Here is a 20166-nt window from a genome sequence, read left to right on the forward strand (position 1 = left end):
TTACAGCTTATTTTGACAAGATTATCATTATATTATATTATTTAATCCAAAAAAAATATTATTATATTACAGGACGCCAGAAGATACACGACTTGGAAAGCACTCCCAAGCCTTGCAATTAAATAACATCCAATATACACTGCCCCCAAAACAGCTGCCGAAATGAAAAGGAAAGGAGAAAAGGAACAAAATCTTCTGACATAAGCTTTGCCCAAAACCAAAACCCAAAAAAAAAAAAAATAATAATAATAATAATAATAAAGCTCACTCAATCTTTTCCAAGACTTCCAACCTGGTTTTTCTCTTCCAACCTTTCATCGAAGCAACAAGGTTTATCAACCCAATAATCTGACTTTTAGTGTATTCCTGCAAAGAAGAGATGTTTCATTAAAGCCTTGAGCAATCAGAAAGTGTAATGATGCAATAGACATGGAACGTTCTTACGGGGTGCGCACGGGCCCAGTGCACAAATTCTGTCTCTGGAAGATAGTAAGCCTGGTTTAAGAGTGAAAGGCAAAGATGAATCCACAAGTAATGCCTCTGTTTGCACTCAACATAAATTTCACACTCGCATTGTGCAAAATCAAAAAATAAGTCAGGCATCAACACAAAATATCAGAAAACGTGTTGTCATGCTTATTCCATACCTTAATGAAGGTTTCAACCATTTGTAGCTTGGGCTTCACATTCATGGACACAAAATGATGCAGTCCATTGATTAAAACCTGCAAGGAGGAAAAATAACGAACCTAACAACACATCAACTTAAAAGAAGGTAAACTACAAAATAATTTTTGGACTACGTCAATGAAAATTCATATTTATTCCCAAAAGAAATCCAATGACCTGAAAAATTTATTACTATTCAGATCCTAAAATAGAATATAGTCTTGAAAGTTTACATAAAAAGAGTCACTTGTCTACAAATTGTTTGATTATGGTTAAACATGAAAAAGGAAGGTTTGGTCGATCGGAATTTAGGTTTTGAGGAGTAATTCAGACACCAGCAACTTTTTTCAGAACGACTGATCACATAAAACCCCACGGCAGATTAAGATTCAATCTTCATAATTATCAAACCTTCCGTATCAACACCAAATCCAACCTTTTCAGAGCACTAATATAACATGGTCATGGTTCAGAAATCACCTGCAGATCCAATGACATTAAAGCTCGTCCTTCGTCACTACATCTCTTAACCCGTGAAAGTCCTTCTACAAGAGTTTCCGCCACAATTTCAAGCCCGTATTCCAGTAGGAGGTCTTGAATCTACATTTACAGACGTTTACACATTTAGTAGGCAAGTTTATCAACATAAACATGTGATTCATGCAAGAATTATGCTAATAACTCTACAACTGGCCAAAGTAGCAAATGTGGCTGCATATAAGTTTGATAGAAGAAGTTTAAGGTGACACTTCGATTCATACCGCAATGTTTGCAGTTGTATCTAGTCATGACTTTAATGTTGTGTGAGTAACATTACTCTCCCATAACGTGGGATAAGGTTGGTTGATGTTGTTGAGTGGCATTACTCTACACGTAACAAGATAGGATGCAGATGCATAATGATGATGAGTATGCGCAATACCTCTAGACGAATTCCCCCATGAGCAAGACGTGTTTTATAGTGCTTAAATTCTCCAAGCAACAAATCAACATACCTATACAGACAACCATTTAAGTCAGAACCAAAGAAAGAAATTAGAATATTATTAAGGGAAAATATCACTTTTGAGGGGAAAACTACAGCTTTGCATTGATAAACAATATGATACAAGAAATGCTGGCATCAAATTCACGTGGAAGTAAACTGGCTTAAACCAATAATGACACGTTGGATGCAGTCAAGAGACTTGTTAAGATTAGACTATGTCTAAACCAAACCAATAGAAATCCCTGATCCTTAGATTTGCTGTTGGAAAGCATTAGTCCCTTTTGCATCCCTCCGATGCCCCAACTCATTATTATACTCATGAAATCTCAAAATCCACAGCAGTGGAGAGATCTTTTACTGGTGACTTCTTGGTTAAGGAGGTTATCTCATTGTCCCCTCTGAATTCCTTCTCTCTTTTAATTTTTGGTCTGACGAATAATTAGGACTTCATCTAAAAGAACTAAAATAGAACAGAGTGAACCCCAGACCAGACATCTAAGCCGGGGAAAAAGCCCAGAGCAAACATAGAAAAAGGAGCATTCCAAAGGCATGATAGCTAAAGGGAGAAAATTTTCTATGAAGAAAAGCAGGAAATAAGACCATCAGAATAAAAGATCTAAATAGAAAATTCTTCTCCCATGAAATGATAGGAAAGAGGCCCAAAAATAGATTTAAAAAATAACAGATGGAAATCAATTTGTCAATAAACATAAGAAAAAAAAAACCTTGCGCTCATTATAAAATAATGAAAGTAACACAAGAAACCCATTGTACAAAAGCTTTCTATGTGCTTACAATTCTGTAGGTCACAATTGATAAGTGATACATGTAACATAACATGAAAACATAATGATGATCCAAAATTACAAACCCATTATGCTCAAGCCCAAGCTCTTTTACTTCCCATCTACAATTGGCAACACGTTCAACATACCTGAAAAATTTTAGCTATTACTTTAAAAATTTATAACATTAGGGAGGCAAACGTGCTAGTTTAATATTATCAAAATACAATCTCATCCCAAAAGCTTAAGCTGACAGAAGAATGCCCAGGACTTTTTTTTCTTTCCAATTGCATTCTCTAAGATGCCAGAAAAAGCTATATGAAAACAACCCCCAAAGAAAAGCCATTTGCACTTTGAGGCTCCAAATTGAAATATTATTTACTTAAATTACTTTGATTCACACTGAAGCAGATTTAACCTTTTTGATAAGACATCAGATCAGATGTTGACTTATTGTTGTTCATGGCCACGTCTATATACACAGATAAATATAATCATGCGTGTCATTTTTAGTTGTTCCATTTTCAACACGCGCACATGTATTTCAGTATTTATATATATTTTACACATTAAACTTTAAAAAGTTCTAATGCAGTGAAATTAAGGAAAGGCTTTGATTATAATATTAATTTTCTGGATGGCAACCAGAATAGATTTCCTCCTTCTCATGCACTGAGAAATTTTATCCAAGCTATTAACAGCTCAACATGGAAACTACGTTGTTGCCATGTCAGTTAGATTCATAATCTGAAAATTATATTTATCAGGATGATTTCCAAATTAAACTTGTAGACATCTAGCACGTTAAATATTCTCTTACCCATTGATGTTCAGTAGTTGTCTAGCTGTTGTCCTATGAATATGCTCTGCTAGATCTGGTACCGCATCCACCTAAAGAAATCGATTAATCAATGACATTGTCATCCATGCTACAGCCTTTCCAGATTAAACTGATGTTGGGCAATTCAACAAATTGCATTAAAGAAAAGTTCATCAAACAACATCTTAACAATCAAACCATTAAAACATTAATTTGCAACAAGGCAATCCAAACATGATCTCCCACTGGTAGTTGGCATATCACATTATACAGGTAAAGGATAGTTTGAATAACGCCAGCTCTCTTTCCTAGTCCATGAAAAATAATATTAAAAGCGTGTAATCTCATACAACAATGACCAAATGTATGAAGAGATAAACGGTGCTTTATAATTGAAACAAAAGTAGCTATCATTCTTAGCAGAAAATCATTTTTCTATGTGAAAATAAAAATATAAGTGGGATTGCCATTTCTTAAGGATTTCAGCGCTATCTAATCCATAACATTCAAATCCTTATGATTGGGTACCATGCCAACATGTCATGTCAAGAAAAGTTAATCCACTTGGTAAAGATTTGGTCAATCCCCACAAGGGCATGAGATCAAATTCCACTATTAATGTGAGAACCTCATTAGCGATTAATTTATAGATTCCTCTTTACGTGCCATAAGGCATGAGGCTTGCCCTAACTCTAATAAGCCCTTGAAACCCAACTAGGCAATTACCTAGACATTTTTTTGGAGAAGAAAAAAATTTCTTGAAGAGCTTATATGCTGACTTAAAGATCTATCACAGTCACTTTTCACAAGGTCCTAACTACTGCAGCTAAAATATTAAATATTAAATTAAATGTCACGTACCAGATGCAGATAGAAATCCTCAAGTACAGTAGCGTTACTTTGCAAAAGCATTGATTGGAGATGAGATTTGGATCTATTCAATATTCGAGCAACAAATGATATAGTGTCAACAGCCACACATCTTTCCTGCATCACAGAGCACAGGCATACAATACCACACAATTCAATCTTTGATTCAAAACCAAAACTCCACAAACCAAGGGAAAAAACAAAGTTTACAAGCAACTGCAAACTTATCACAGACAGCATCACAAGATAGAATAAAAACCTTCCCAGATACAAATAAATTGGCCTTGCATCATTTTTTTTCTCTGACATGATGTAGCTAGAACAAGTGAATTAAAGCACAAAACAAAAAACAAAGGCAGGAAAAGTCAAAGTAGTATTATTTCTGTAGCCCAAAATTTGATAGTTTGCACTTAGCTTCCACATGGCATTTTTTAAATCATCATGAACAATACATTAACCATCAGATTCAAGAAGCAATATCCAGTCAAAGAATAAGACAACTATAGTAAAATGAGAACGTTTTTCCAGAAATAATTTCACAGGCATACCTTAAGACCCAAAGATGTCACTGCAGAGTTACCCGAATTTGAGCGGGAGGGCCAGCAGGTGTTACCTCTGAATGTACAAATGATGAAGTAGGTGAAGATGACGGGGGCTTTATCCACTGATCGCAATCTTGCGCTATTTTAGATAAGGCTGTCCTTAGCTGATCTACTTGTTATGATTAGATATGATCACTTAATATTAATATCAATGAACTCAAAATTGAATGTAAATACCAATGTTTGAGCAGGCAATATAGAATGACATTGCCACTTACAATTAAGATAATCGGACGAACCTTTTCCATTGAAACCAGTGTTATGCTGACCAAATGTTTCATATACAAAATTGAAAAAAATCTCAAATAACTGACAAATTCCCTGCAACAATATACTGAATCAGGAAAAAGAATTTAGAGGAAAAATGAAAGTACCACTGAGATTTTATCTGTAAGTAAAAACAAATAAAACAAGGTAAAGAAGAAAACCACTTAAGGGTAGAGAGAGCAGACCTTAAAGAATTCAACATTTACTACTTCTAATTTCTGCATAAGCCTTGCATATTTATCCATAGATCTATCATATTTAGGTATGATGTCAATACATCCAGTATGAAACACTGTCAAAGTTATAAGTAGGAAAATAATTGTTCTCACTAATATGAAATGTAAAGTAATTCACCTTAAGAGACTTAGAGAAGAACCAGTTTGCGCTGTATTTTCTTCATCATTACAATGTAATGACTTTCTTCTTGGATGATTGGGTTTTGAACTTCGACTTGGAAGTTGACTGTCTTCATCGATAAAGTCTGCAAGAAGATCCTCATTTTCATCTTCTGAAATTGAATTAGCACCATTCATTTGACTGGAATCATTCTTTCCAGGCAAAAATTTATCGCCATACAAACTGCTGTTCGAATTTCCATCAAGTTCACCATAAGGTGATCCATTAGATTGGAAGAAACAATGACCTTCTCTAGAGGTTGATAATTTCTGCAAAAATGGGTTTCCATTTCTAAGCCAATAAGAGAACCCACTTTCCCTAGAGCTGTTGCGACTGTGAACCAAGTTTACTAATCTATCAGAGTCAACTCCACTGGGATTAATTGATTTGCGGTTAGACAAAGAAATCAAAGGTGCTCCATCACCAACTAGTCCAGAAAAACTGATCATTTGCACTGTATCTGGTGGTAATTTTAACCACATCTCTTTCTCCAAAACCATTTTGAGTGCCTGAAAAGTGAAGGCAACCAAAATAATTCATTTATGTAGATTATGGATAAGAAAAGTGTTCATTAGGAATTGGCATATAAACAGCCACAAACAATTTAGAAACCGTACAGCTCCAAAGACTAGGTCAAAAATACCAAAAGTAGTGCAACTAATTTATCTAAAGTAAAATGCCCTGTGGTATATATTTTACTTTTCTGCATTTTGCAATAGTTTCCCCCTGGTCATGAATGGCATTGTACATTTTACATCATGGAACAAAACCATAACACAATAAACTCCGGATTCAAACTGTTGGAATTGCAGATCCGCCCTCGATGGGAATTGGATCATTATATCAGAGCAATTAGTGGATCCGACATTATTTTAGTAATAATGAGTTGACTAGAATCTGAAATTAATCGTGATTGATTTCCGATTGAATTCCAAAACAGGAAATGATTCCTTTGCAATAAATGTGATTATTCCAATCAATTTATTCCCTCCACAATGAGATGAATTAATGTCGATTGAATTTTCCTTTACTACGGTGGCGTCCCCCTTTACTATAAATAGACGCGGGTGGCCGAAGAAAGAAACCACCTAGAGTGAATAGTTATCTCCTAGTGTTCATTCTTCCCCTCCCTCTCTTTCTCTCTTCATTGAATCTACTGTGCACTTTAGTTTAGACTCTAATAGTCTAAACTTATGTGGGTAGTCAAGTAAATTTTGCTGCATTCAGACTTGATAAGACTCTGACCTAACTCCATATTTTGGTATATTATTTATGTTTAATATTCCTTCACAAACAATCCAAAAAATGCCTGCAATCTAGACTAATTTACATTCTATTACAAGTAACATTCATTTCAAGAATTCTTATCTGTGAAGAAGAACATACCAAGGTATCTCAACACAAGCCTAGAAATAAGAATAAAAGCAATATATATGTGTGTGTGTATAGATATATATATATGTATGTATGTACATATATGTATAAGTCGCAATGATTTTATAAATATCTGGAACAACTTCACTGATTCAAAGACACCATGGAGATACAGAAGGCAACTGTTGAAGAAAAAAGTCCCACATTTAAAAGTGAAAAGAGAAATTAAAGCTAAATAAATTTGCAGATCCTAACCAAATAGCTTAAGCTAATTTGATGAAGTAGACAAGTTCCAATACAAACCCATAAAGAAAGTCAACATGGTACTGAAGTACTTTATTTTTTTTAAAAAAAAAAAGCTAATTGTTGAAAGATCCATGACTCAAAAAAGAGAGAAAAGTTGCCTACTCAATAAAGGAAAAATTGACTTAAGACCCATAAGGCTCAAAATACACATGCCCGGACAAATGAAATGGGGCCCAAATGATAACTAGACTTAGAAAGAGAGTGAGCCAAGTTTAGTTACATTTGAGAGGAAGTGCTGGAAATTGAATGTCCCACATCTAAAATTAATAAGAGATATAAAGGGTATATGAGCTTGTGACAATCCTAACCAGGCTGCTTAAGCTATTTCAATGAAATGGACAAGCCTAGGCACAAGCCCATACAAAAAGTCAACAGCAACTTATCATGCTGTATTCTGTATTCAATATACCATACAAGGCACTACATTTTCTGTGCACAAGATCAGAAATTATCCGCTCAAAATCATCATTGTGTGACTCTTGTAATTGTGTTAGATGAGAAGCCCAAAGGTCACTTACATGAACGTTTTGTCGATGAAAAGTAATGTAATAGTTTTCACAAACCACCTTCAACTTCTGCCTAAACTCAACTGCTTCAATTCCACAAAAGGCTTCCCCAGCCAAAATGAAGATACTGAGATCTTCATAATTTTTCAAGAATTGGTGAATGCTTGTGGTACAAGCTGCATCAGAAGAAAGCAATACTGAAACACGGCTAGTAGTGAGATGCCAAAGATTCTTGCGCCCTCTTTTAAGGGTCTGTGAAACAAATTCTGTAGCTTCTTTGCGCAGATGGTACCAAGGGGACTCAATACTTGATGCTGCATTATCCTCCTTTCTAGACTCATTAACTGGATCGAGAGAATCTATACATGGTAAACCAGTAGTGTTGGAAGTTTCAACCAGTGAGCTGGCTGTTTCAGATTCTCCTCTTGAAGATGAACCATGAATCTCATCTCCAGAACCGGAAAAAGAGATGCTACGAGTTCTTACATCTGCATCAGCCTCCCCAGCCCCGCATGGACTACAGGAAACATCATTGTCTTTATTTGAAGTTTGGCCTGCTGCGACCTGAGGATAAAAGTGACCAATTTTATTAGACTGGATAACATCTATCAATGAACTGTAGATCCCGTAATCATGAAGGCATCAGATATGGTTAGCTCCTTTCCAGCCTAAAGACTAGATGCACCTTAGAATGCTGAATGTTTGTGATAATTCCTACAACTGTTTTGGTAAAATTTATTCAGGTTTCTCCAATTTCCCTGTCTGAGTGTCAGGTTTCTCCAAATCTTAACATCTAAAAAAAGTGGAGATTTCATTCTTTAATCATAAGCAAGATGGAGTTTTAACAATTTCACTTCAAGTTCCCCAGCCTTGGCATATGATAGAGGCTCTATATTTTTATCCTTTGTCCTCTCATTTTATTTTCAATTTACATGTGAAATTTTGAGTCACCTCTACATTGACAAATAACTATAAATTTCCCGGATCAACAACTATTTGCTTTATCCTCTGTTTCTGCCATGTAATATTTATTTTTTAATCTTCTCACACTGGCTTCAAAAATTAAGCTGCTATTAATCAGTTGCCTTTTGCCCCATCCTATATCAACCTTCGAGCCAATCAGCAAAAGAAATCTCCAGTGCTCCGGAATAATATAATGTTCATAGGCTCACTGGATGCCAAAATTGATCTAACTAGTTCAAAAGAATATTTACTCCACAGAGGGAATGTTGCACAGTGGAGAGGGGATAAAATGATCCATTTAAGAGGTGCAAAATTACCTGTCTATCCAGCTGAAACTCCATGATTTCATGGTATGAATGCATAAGCTCAAACAGAACAGCTAATGTTCTTAATAAGCATGGCCTAAACTTAGATTCGGATATCTGAAGGCATAAGTCACTGTAAGTGAGCCTGTCATCAAAGTAACAATTATGAAGCTGAATGAAAGTAGGGATCTATCATTGGCAGTCAGATGATGGTAAATATGCTTGCGGAGAAAAAAAGTACCTACTATTTTGCAAAGGTGCCTCCTCATCCTGCAAAAAGGATTAACATCCTAATTTTGAGCAAGTCTTTCAACAAGTTAATCAAAAGAAAAGGTTTAATATCACGCTTTAAATCAAGCAAACAAGAGCCCTTCTGTCCAATATGCTTTGTTTTTAACCACCACTTTCTATCATTGCAAGCAATTAAGTATTTATATTATTCTTACCCACTTTGCGGACTAGAGCAGATCCTTCAGTCCTCACTTAAAACGATATTCATATAAAGACACTTGATTGAAAAGGCGAGAGGTAACAAGAATCATGTCTAGAGGGAACTTACATGTAGTATCATCAATGCAAGATAACAATAGATTCATTTGATATGGGAGACAACTGGAAGAAGGGGGAAAGCCCGATATAGGGCACAACTTGAACTTTTACACGCATATGGACACACATGCAACATTTAAAAAAAAAAGGAACACATTTTGAAAAAAAAAAAAAAAACAGGTTGAGAAGAGTGTGAACTCCACTAATTTAAGTCTGAATCAGGGAGAAGGGGGGAGAATGAAGTACGGCTTTTTCCCCCATTTTTGTGATTGCTCTACACAAGACTACACACTTCTCATCTCTAGGGGCTAGACATAGGTCCAACATTATATAAAATATAGTGTATAAGTGGGATAAAGGCTTGTTGTTGTTGTTGTTGTTTGTATAGTGTATAATATTTCCACACTATTGATAAGCCATAAACGTGAATCACCTCGGACTTTATACAATGCATGAAAAAATATCTGTATTTATAATTCTCTATTTGTATGCATGTCAATTATTGATTTTCAATTTTACTTATAAGCCAGATTCAAATACAGCCCATAGGCTTTTGAATAAATGGGATACATATGTCTAGTTATTTGCATATTAACAACAAATACACATTATAATCTCAACATGGTCAGAACTAAATTCTCAAATTAGAATACAAATTTCAATTATTTCTAGCGTGCAAGTTTTTTTCTAAATTAGCCAACCCCACGTAGTGGGATGAGGCTTATTGTTGTTGCCATTGTTTTGTTGTACAAGTTTTTTCCACCTGATCATATATATCGATCCTACCTAGTGGGATAAAGGTCGTTGTTGTTGAACATACAAACTGATAATGTACACATTCAAGAAAATTTCAATTTTTAACAACAAATCTAGTTGCAGGCATTGCCAATTTATATAAGTGGTAAAGAATTGTGCTCATGAAATTCAATTTCATATTTGCTCACCTTTTAATGGGGTTGAAATTGTCATTTCGTTCCATCAAATTATCTTTTATCACTCTTATACCAAACGATACATATACATAGGTATAAATGTGTGTGTATCCTTTCTACTTCATTTTCTTTCCCATACAAATGGAGTCCATAGAACCACATCAGACATATTCACATATCAATCAAGGAAAAGGCATTGTTAAATACTTAAATTCACATTCTCAATGCTCTTTGACTTACAGAGATAAATCTAGGTAATAACAGAGAGAAGATGGGCAAGGAACATGTATTGATATACCTCATACACAACAGCCTTCAACACAGAGTGGGTTTCCGAGATAACTTCTTGCATGAAAAAACTTTGTATCTTTTCAGCCAGACCAGTAACATCCCCGATTAATGCATAGGCATCAATAACCTGTATTTGGCTAATTTTTTGTCAAATTTGCACTGTATGATGCTAGAACATGTGCATGTATCACAGTATATCTTGGAACGTATCATGCTCCAAGAAAACGTGTGCCTTTTTGCATTCCTTGACTTAGCATACGTAAGCATTTTGGCATCATTTTATTGTTTTGTTTTGTTTTTTTTTTAGCCAAAACACAGGTGTTGGGGTTTGTATGACTTAGGATTCTTTGAAAAGACTCTTTCCTACTACACCTTGTTACATGGCATATAAGAAAAACAAATAGCAAATATGAGTATACCTGTATTGCATTCAAAAGTAACGATGAATGATGTCAAACTAGCAGTGGTAACTACTCACATCCAATAAGAACACTTTAAAACTTTGGATTTGGATCAAATGCCGCAAATGCATTTGCATGAACATGCCCATGATATAAAGCAAACACAAATTTCTTGAGGACAGAAAGACAAACTGAGTGTTGTTGATATATCCAAAGAGTTGGTTACTGATAGAATACAATAGCATAATGTGATCCATGTTGCCAAACGCTCAAACCTACTTAGAGGGATAAGGCTTGTTGTTGTAGACTTGTAGTAGAAAGACAAACTGAGAAAGTGTGCATGCTAAGACTAGACACTGACAACTCTAAACTTGCTCTGTACAAAAAAGAATGACCCATTTGCCTGCCAAAACTAAATGAAACTCACAGTTAGATAGCTATCTTCCTTGAATTCCTGACAAACTCCCAACAAAAGAGCATCCAGCTTTTGTAGAGTTTTTCCCAGCCAAACCTACATCAATAATGAAACAGTTAAATACACACAGGAAATTACTGTTAGATATATCTCTAGTTACATAGCAAGAAACAGAGAAGTGCTCAGCTAAGCACACACATAAGATATTATGTGAATGGTTTCTCTTTCAAGACATTAATTTAATAATCACCTCCACACCACGAGTCATCTCCTGTATTGCTGAAAGCTCTGACAAACTGTCTAAAAGTTGCAGAAACTCAGATAGCACTTGAAATGCCTACAAATCAATGCCAAAAGGATACAAATGAAAATCTTAGTTACATCAAAAACAAAGGAGGGGGATGGAAAATTGACTGATACGCGGTGGGTAATTGGCTCAAAATTGATAAAGTAACCCACCTTGCAATAATTCCCCTCCTGAACAAGTAATTCAAGTGTTGATTGCATCTCCAATGCACGTTGAAGCTCAGTCAAAATTGGAAGCATGTCCTATGAATTTAAAACCATGCATCAATCAAGTTACAAACACAAACTATATGAAGCCTTGATTCTAAGCATGCATCAAGTACTCCATGAACCTAGATAAAACTTCGTATCCAAAAGATTAAACTACATTTATCTCCCACAACTTATGCATAACGAGATTGAAAAACAGAAGATCCAAAGCATAAAGTTTGAAGACTAATCATTATTGTTGATTTAGGTACATAAAGAAAGGAAAAATACCAGAAGAGCTTGTTTCTTTTTGGAATACGAATTTACAATGAGATCCCTTGAAACTTCATTCATAGATGAGGTCAAATGTCTTCTTCCATTCTAAAAGAAAAAACATTAAGAAGAATAATAAGAACCAGATAGAGCAAAAAAATTTACAGTCACATTTGCTGACACCTTTTCAATGCTTACCATGCAGATGACGTTGGCAATCCTCAAGTCTTTTTCCAGTTCCCTAACCAAATTCATCCCCTTCACTGACCAAAAGTAAATATCAGCAACTTATTCTAAAAACTACACATCTTTTTCCACGCATTGTAATATTGTATAAAGTCTGAGATGAGTTGCACTATTCATGTCTTGAATAGTGTGAATGAATACTGAAAATTGTTATAGATTTTATATTTCATATTGATGAATATTGAACATGCATATGCTAAGGAAATACAAGACAGAAACAGAAACTGCAAATCAGCTTGCACTTATCTCCAACATCACTGCCCATTAAGCGCAAGGTGTAGCAATGCAAAAACAAAAGATCAGAGCAAGCCAATAGTGGAACTAAGACCAACCACTGATTCTTGATTATGTCAACAGAAAATGACATTATTTTTAAAATATTTTACAATTTAAGAATTAGATTCAAACATATGGAACCAATTAATGAGTTATTTAAGAAGAAGAAAAAACCTTAATCAGATGAATGCAAAATGAAATAAGAAACATTCATGATTCTATACACTGAAACTTGAACAGTCGATGAATTCTCTAAATTTACATTTCCTTTCTTACCCATTACTTCATGATGCTTCATTACGTGGCGAGATAAACACTCTGCTACTCTATCCAACTGTGCCAATCTAAGAGCGGCCTGAGAAAAGAAGTGAAATAGTCATGTAGTTTCAAGAATTTCAACCAAATCTCATGCTAACTTATGACCCATGCAACAAAGTAAAAACCCAAGCACCTTATCAAGTGACAGGACATTAAGAACTAAATAAATCAGATAAAAAACTTCAATCCATTCAGATATCACCATTTAGCTTGCCTAGCAACAAAGTAAAGGTCAATTTATTAACTTAAGTAGGTGCAATTAATAGGGCCAATATACATACATCTGTCAGTCAATCAGGACAAATGATGGGAAGGAAACTGGAATTGAGTGCCATTCTACAAAACTTGAGTAGGTGAGTGTTCTATGCCCCCACTATTTTTCATGATCAGAAGAATGACTAAACAGAGAAAGAAAATGTTTCTTCCTGAATGATAAGATATATTTAAAAACATGCTCCACTAATAGAAGGATTAAAAAAACAGAAATTCTACCTGTTTCTCAAAGTGTGCAAGCTCACTTTCTTCAGCAGGAGCATGCTCTAAAACATACTTGACTGGATCAAAATCCTGCAAAAGATATCTTCTTAGGAATATAACTCCTCAGATATCCTTACCTTAATAGGCAGAAGCATAAAGATAAAAGAAAAGAAAAGAACAATAAGGAGTACGAAATCGATTTCTGCTCCAATTAAGCTAAGAACATTTTTCAAAACAGGTGTGCTCTCTGATGGATACACAGATTCCAAACAACTCAAGTTCTAATGATGGGCTAATCAAAGTCAAACAAAGTCTAAACCTTCAAGGAATGTGCATCACACAGCATTAATATTTTTCAAATGGAACTTTCTAGAATGAAAAGGTATAATATTAGTCAAATTCTATCAGGCTATTTTTTTTCCTGGCTATTAGTCACATAACATTCCTTTTTTATGAACAAAGAATAGCAATCTATAATTTAGTCACACTTGAGACAGTAATAGTCCTGCACCTTAAATTATCAGCATAAGCAGTCTTTTTTATTGACATCTGAAGAATGATTTCAATTCTAAGATTCAGAAAGGTCTCCAAGAGTACTTTTCACTTCCAATAAGTATAAGGAACACAGCCTCCATAAAACAAATGATCTATCTACCATTCAACACAAGGTGAGGTACAAGGAAATGCTAGTCTGTAATTAGATCAAAAGTGATCAAGCAAGCAACACCTCCTCATAGAATTCATCCTCAAGCTCCTCTACTTCTTCACCATGATTTCTGCTTCCATATATAGAACTCAGTTCTTCGGAACTTGATGAGAGGCTATACCGCTGGTGAGGAGGCAATCCCGCAAGAGCACGAGCAACAGCGGCAGCAGCAGCAGCTCTAGCTGGAACCTGAACAACAAGATTTATAAAAGCATGATATATCAATCAAGCACACATACTTAATATGCAGCTAGACAGAATATATATCTCAAACAAGTTCCTACCAGGAGTTCCTCAGAATATTAAAGTGTAAATGTGCTTCATTTAGTTGTATTTGTATATAACAGCAATAATTGCACATTATTAATACCATTCAAAGTCCCGTTGGATGTCCAATGCTCCCTTTAGGTTGACTTTTTTTTTTTTTTTGGAACAATGGTACAAAACAAGGCTAGCACTAACAACGTGTTTCACTCTTGCCTCCTTATAGTTGTGCGACATGTTGCTCTAATTTGGAAACAGCCATTAATTATAGCTGCAGGGGAAGGGATACTGCAAGAGAACTCATTAAAGGGTTACTTATGGATTGTGATTTCCTTTTGTTTTCTATAATTGTTGTGTGATCAGAATATACATAAAGACTTTCTTCAAATTTTGGTGAAATTTAGTACGCATATTGAGCTTCTTGTCAACCAACATCAATATTAATGTAATATATACATATATATAACAAGTCGCACTATTCAGGAACCATGAATTGTGTAACTTATTACTCAAACTTTATGCTTTGTATGAGAACAACATGTCTAGTTGATGAAATTCAGAGATCAGGCGGAGGAAAAATGTTATGGCAGCTGCCGATACTTCAGTGGTATGTTCAGTGAGATAAATAGTCCCGAGAATCATCAAACTTCAAAACTACATCAATCTACATGACAAACAGTGTTGTAATGCATTATCCTTAGTGATCTCCAGAACAGGCTGTTATTTCTTAAACTTTAACCATGGAAGCAAACGCTCAAATGTTTTCCTTTCCATGGTGAGAACATTATGCATACCCTCTAACTAACCCAGTCCCACAAATTTTCAATTATTTATCAAAACATTTGCTATATATAATGCTCTTGTTTTTAGCTGTGAAGATGACATCTCTCTGGACATTCCTATTCAACAGATTTCCTGTTCCACCGGAATCATAGAACAGCAGGGTAGCCTAAGTAATGGTATAATATTTCTTCATTTCTTCAGAAAAGGAAACATTAGGGATAGGTATTAAGTAAAAGCCTGACTAAGCGAACTGACTAATAGATAATAACAACATTATACTCTGACAACTGACAACTGTCAAATTAGCACATTTTTCCCAGTGTCAGTTTAACGGTAGAGCATTAACTAGGACTACAAGTGAGCATTTTAATAATAAATTAAAATCACTGGAATGAGTACGGTGACTAAACATTATATACAGAATCATTTACCTCGGGCCGATCAGAAACAGAGGGGAGCAGTCCAAGCGATCTCGCAGACCTAACAGAGCTCAGGATCTTTTCTCCGACCTTGGACAAATCCATTCCCCCTCCCTGGAAGAGCAAGAAAGGAACTAAGAAGAAAACCCTAGAGGTCTCAAACCCCTCACTCAAATCACCATTGAATACGAACGGATTTCCCTGAAAGCTTCCAAAGGGGAACAAATTGGGCTGCATTTCAACTCAAGCCCCCGAGATCAAGTAGGACAATCCCATCTCAAGGGATCAGGATAGGTGAATTAATTGGTGACTGAGCCCTATTGGCTGTATCAATATCAGATTCGCCAAATTTTAATGGTAAATCTGCGTTTTGTAGGTTCAAGAACAGGAATGGAGATGGCTAAGAGATGAAAGTTTTGTATTTCACGCAGTTATTGCCTTTTGGAGACTTTTGGGTCTTCAGTCGTCACTCATGGAGCCGCTACTGCATGATTGTGATTGTTGTTTTGACGTCGAACAGGCTTGGAAACTAGAATTTTGTCATGGAAGGCTAGCAAACAGAGGATCAGAGTATAGATATGTAACTTTTTTTTATAGTTAGCTAAGAAAAATAACCAAATTGCCGCGGTGCTTCTAAATCCATGCTTTGGATAGTAGCTTGCAATCGGAAGAAGCTCCTTCTTCTGTCCTTTTTTTTTTTTTTTTTTGAGTGCGAATTCTATGCTAAACTTAATTTAAAACTCGGAATTTCTAAAATTCTGAAATTTTACTTTAAATGTGGGAGATGATAATGAATTTAAAAATCTGACTTTAAGTATCTGACTTGAAATAATCTCATTATTGAATCTAAGCACATAAATAACTCATAAAAATTTTAATGACTAATATATGGAAAATTAATAACGGATGTAGATAAATTTTGCAAACACTATTATAAATATGAGGAAAAATGATAATAAAATTTTTTTAAAATATGTAAATAACAACTTGAACCCTTAAAATATCATAATTTTCTTAAAATTTTTAGAAATTTTTTTATCATTAATAAATTTATATAAATTACCACCAAATTGTCTTTATTAAAAATAAATGATTCATAAATTTTGTTTAAATATTCATAAATTTTCTTCTTACATTCGCAACAATGCAACAACAAATAAAAAATTTAACATGTGAAATTATAATTTGATGTTGCATTGTTGTGAATGTAAGAAGAAAAATTATAAATATTTAAACAAAACTTGTGAATCATTTAATTTCAATAAGGACAGTTTGGTGATTTGCTGTTACATTATTGCGAATATAAAAAAAAGTTGTAAATATTTAAACAAAACTTGTGAATCATTTAATTTCAATAAAGATAATTTAATAATTTACATAAATTCATTAATGACAGAAAAGTACCTAAAGATTTTGAAAAAATTATGGCATTTTGAGAGATCAAATTGTCATTTATATATTTTAAAGAAAATTTATTATAATTTTTCCTAAATATAAACAAATGAAACTAGACACATAAATAACTCATGTAGAAAAAATAAACAGTTAATGTATGAAAAAAATAATTAGTGTAAGTTGTATGAAAGTTGCAAATTTATAGTGATATCATGGTGTTAATGAGAGTTACAAATTCCATCTATGTCAATAGTTTATTTTTCATACAACAATTGTTATTTTATCTATATGATTTGTTCATGTGCCTAATGTTATTAAAGATAATGAGGTTATTTTAGTTAGCTTTTTAATATCATTTAAATCTCTTATATGTGCAATGAAATTTTAAAATTTTATGAACTTTGATTGGAATTAAATTGAATTAGGGAGTCTCCTTGAAAATTTCCCTTCTTTTAGGGTACTAATACTAATAAGGAGAGATCTTAATTACGCTCTCATGTGAGATTTTTCAAAGTGACACCACATATTGCAAAAATGACTACTACAGACCCATTGAGGCCATTCATTATATTAAGGAATTCAAATAATTGAAATTCATATAAAAGACTTAAGCCCTGTTTGGTACATGGGATTGAAAGCTAGGGATTAGAATTGGGATTGAGAAAACCCAACATTTTATGTTTGGTATGAATCATTGAGCAATCTAAACCCAATCCCAATCCCACCTTACATGGGATTATTCAATACCACCCACCCCCTAGGTTTGCAAAATCATTCCTGGGACTAAAAATGTCTAGACTAAATTGCCCTCACCCATCTCTCTCTCTCTCTCGCGTGTGCGTCTCTTCCATTCGTGCAACCTGATCTATTCACTCTGTCCAACTGCTATGAAATCCTCTTCTCAAGCTCTGATCTGTACGCTGCCTCAATGCTCTAATCTATTTAAGGAGGTGAAGCAGGAAATTGTAGGGGAGGAAGAGACGCAGGTGAAGCAGAAAAAATCAAAGTCAGAGGGACGCTGAACATCAACAAAGAAAGAGATAGAGGAAGAGGAAATATCGGAGTCGGAGACCTCATCAACTTCTTCCAAATCTACCGCAATCGAACCTGAAACTGAAGGTGCACTGCCATGGTGATCTATCATGTCTGACTTTTTCCAGACCTCACCTCAACATCGACGAAGAAGGAGATAGAGGAAAAGGAAACATTGGAGTCGGAGACGTCGTTAACTTCTTCCAGATCTACCGCGATCGAACCTAAAACTAAAGGTGTACTACCATGGTGATCTATGGCATCCGACTTTTTCCAGACCTCGCCTCAATGAGCTAGGTTAATTTTTTTTAAAAGTATAAGGGTATTATAGTCTATTCATAATTTATACTTAATTGTAAAATAAAATAAAAGTAAGTATTTCCTACATGTATTACTCTATACCAAACATAATTTTTAAGTCTCACTCCCACTACCAATACCAACACCAGCCCCAATCTCAATCCTTTTAAATTGAAACCTATGTACCAAACAGGGCCTTAGGTCCTTAGGATTGACTGTAATGCCTTCATCAGATAGCACTGTAATTTTCAAGAGGTCATTTAATTTTTAAAAACAGGTCATATGGAATTCACAATTGATATGGCGCAATTTTAATATTTAATAGTCATTATTAAAATAAAAATTAGCTTTTCTAAGACTTAAATTAGAAAATAAGAAATAACCCTATGTCTAAGTGGATACGTGATTTTTATGATTAGGTTACTCTAAATTTACATTTACAACTTATTGTGCAATTTTAATTTCAACAGTCAATAGTTGGGATTAATGTAAAATTTAGGAGAAAACATATGTTTTGCCACAGCCATGCTCCACGAGACAATACCAATTCCATATCACATATCCTCTATTCTTTTCGGCCATTCATCCCAGGAGTGGTCATATTGGAACTTTTGCCCACTTATCATGGGTACTTCTCTTCAGGGTTATGGCATGGAAGTTTTTTTTTTTAATATAAGGCTATAGAGAAAATTGTATAAAAAAGACAACTCTAGTTGTATCAGCATATAAAATATTTTTGTAATTAAGTGGTGGAATATCAAAAATCAGAACGCCTATATTATCAATTGAGATTTGATGAGTCAGTCAATCAACACAATTATTTTCCTTTTTAAAAAAATGCTTGGAAGTAATCATCTAGTCTCTTATAGCAAGCTTTGTGATTTTATTGATAGTTTTGTTGAGTTGACGATTAACAGAGAATTCATTATAAATGAGTGTGATCACTTCAATAAAGTTAGAATAAATGTTGACTTTGTCTAACTTTCCATTCCAACAAATGTCAAGACTTTCCAGAATACCCATGATGAGTTAAACAGGTGATAACATTGCATGGGAGCTTTGGATCAACAATAATAAGATGATATTTGCCAATGAAATAAACTAACGCACCCTAAATTATTATTAAATAAATTGGTGATTTAAAATTATTTAGTTAAAAGTGGGGAGAGAGAACATTTTAATGTAAATTTCCCTCCCCTTATTTCAATGGCAAAATGAAGGGGAGGGAATCTTCCTCTTAATTGGCAATATTACAGTAAAGAGAAAGGGCTTCCTCTCAAAATTAGGAGGATTGGGAGGGATTATTCCCTCTCCCCTCTCCTCCCCTACCTTTTTCCTTTTTCCTTTTCTTCATTAAAATTCTTCACATCCCTTCCAACCAAATATAGTGAGACATAATCTTTGGACCATGAGGCTTGATATGTTTGTTTTCTAAACTTATGTTCTACTTGTAAATATTCTATCAATATAATTCCCATTTTATTATAAAAAGCGAGTTATCTAATTTAAGCAAATTACCTGAAATTCAAAATTAATATTATGTAATTTTTTTAGTTCGTAGCTGAGATTAAAATGAAAGTTAGAAATTAAGAAACAACCTTGTCTTTAAGTGGACTACTTGATTTCCACAAATGTATGGGTTACTTGTGATTCACAGTTTGTAACCTTCGGGTTAAATAAGTAAGGCTACACTTATTAATCCTCCCTAATTCCAAATATAAATGTAATTATCAAATTTATCAG

General features: G+C 34.3%; 1 protein-coding gene across 1 annotated transcript; it reads right to left on the reverse strand.

Moving 5' to 3' along the window:
* Window positions 1-16319, reverse strand: LOC129313133 (uncharacterized). Its single transcript, XM_054956048.1, is given in 26 exon segments — window positions 1-366; window positions 445-495; window positions 648-725; window positions 1150-1269; window positions 1592-1664; window positions 2529-2591; window positions 3263-3333; window positions 4124-4249; window positions 4681-4725; window positions 4728-4843; window positions 4953-5055; window positions 5187-5250; window positions 5356-5906; window positions 7596-8147; window positions 8864-8996; window positions 9093-9121; window positions 10631-10750; window positions 11452-11535; window positions 11690-11776; window positions 11899-11988; window positions 12226-12315; window positions 12406-12470; window positions 13006-13084; window positions 13540-13614; window positions 14252-14419; window positions 15709-16319. Coding segments are annotated over 26 exon segments (3360 nt in total). The 5' UTR covers window positions 15934-16319; the 3' UTR covers window positions 1-264.
* Between the last annotated feature and the right edge of the window lie 3847 nt (window positions 16320-20166).

This window comes from Prosopis cineraria, unplaced genomic scaffold (assembly GCF_029017545.1).
Source record: "Prosopis cineraria cultivar Desert tree isolate PC_DT_omini unplaced genomic scaffold, ASM2901754v1 PC6, whole genome shotgun sequence".
Classification (NCBI taxonomy): domain Eukaryota; kingdom Viridiplantae; phylum Streptophyta; class Magnoliopsida; order Fabales; family Fabaceae; genus Prosopis; species Prosopis cineraria.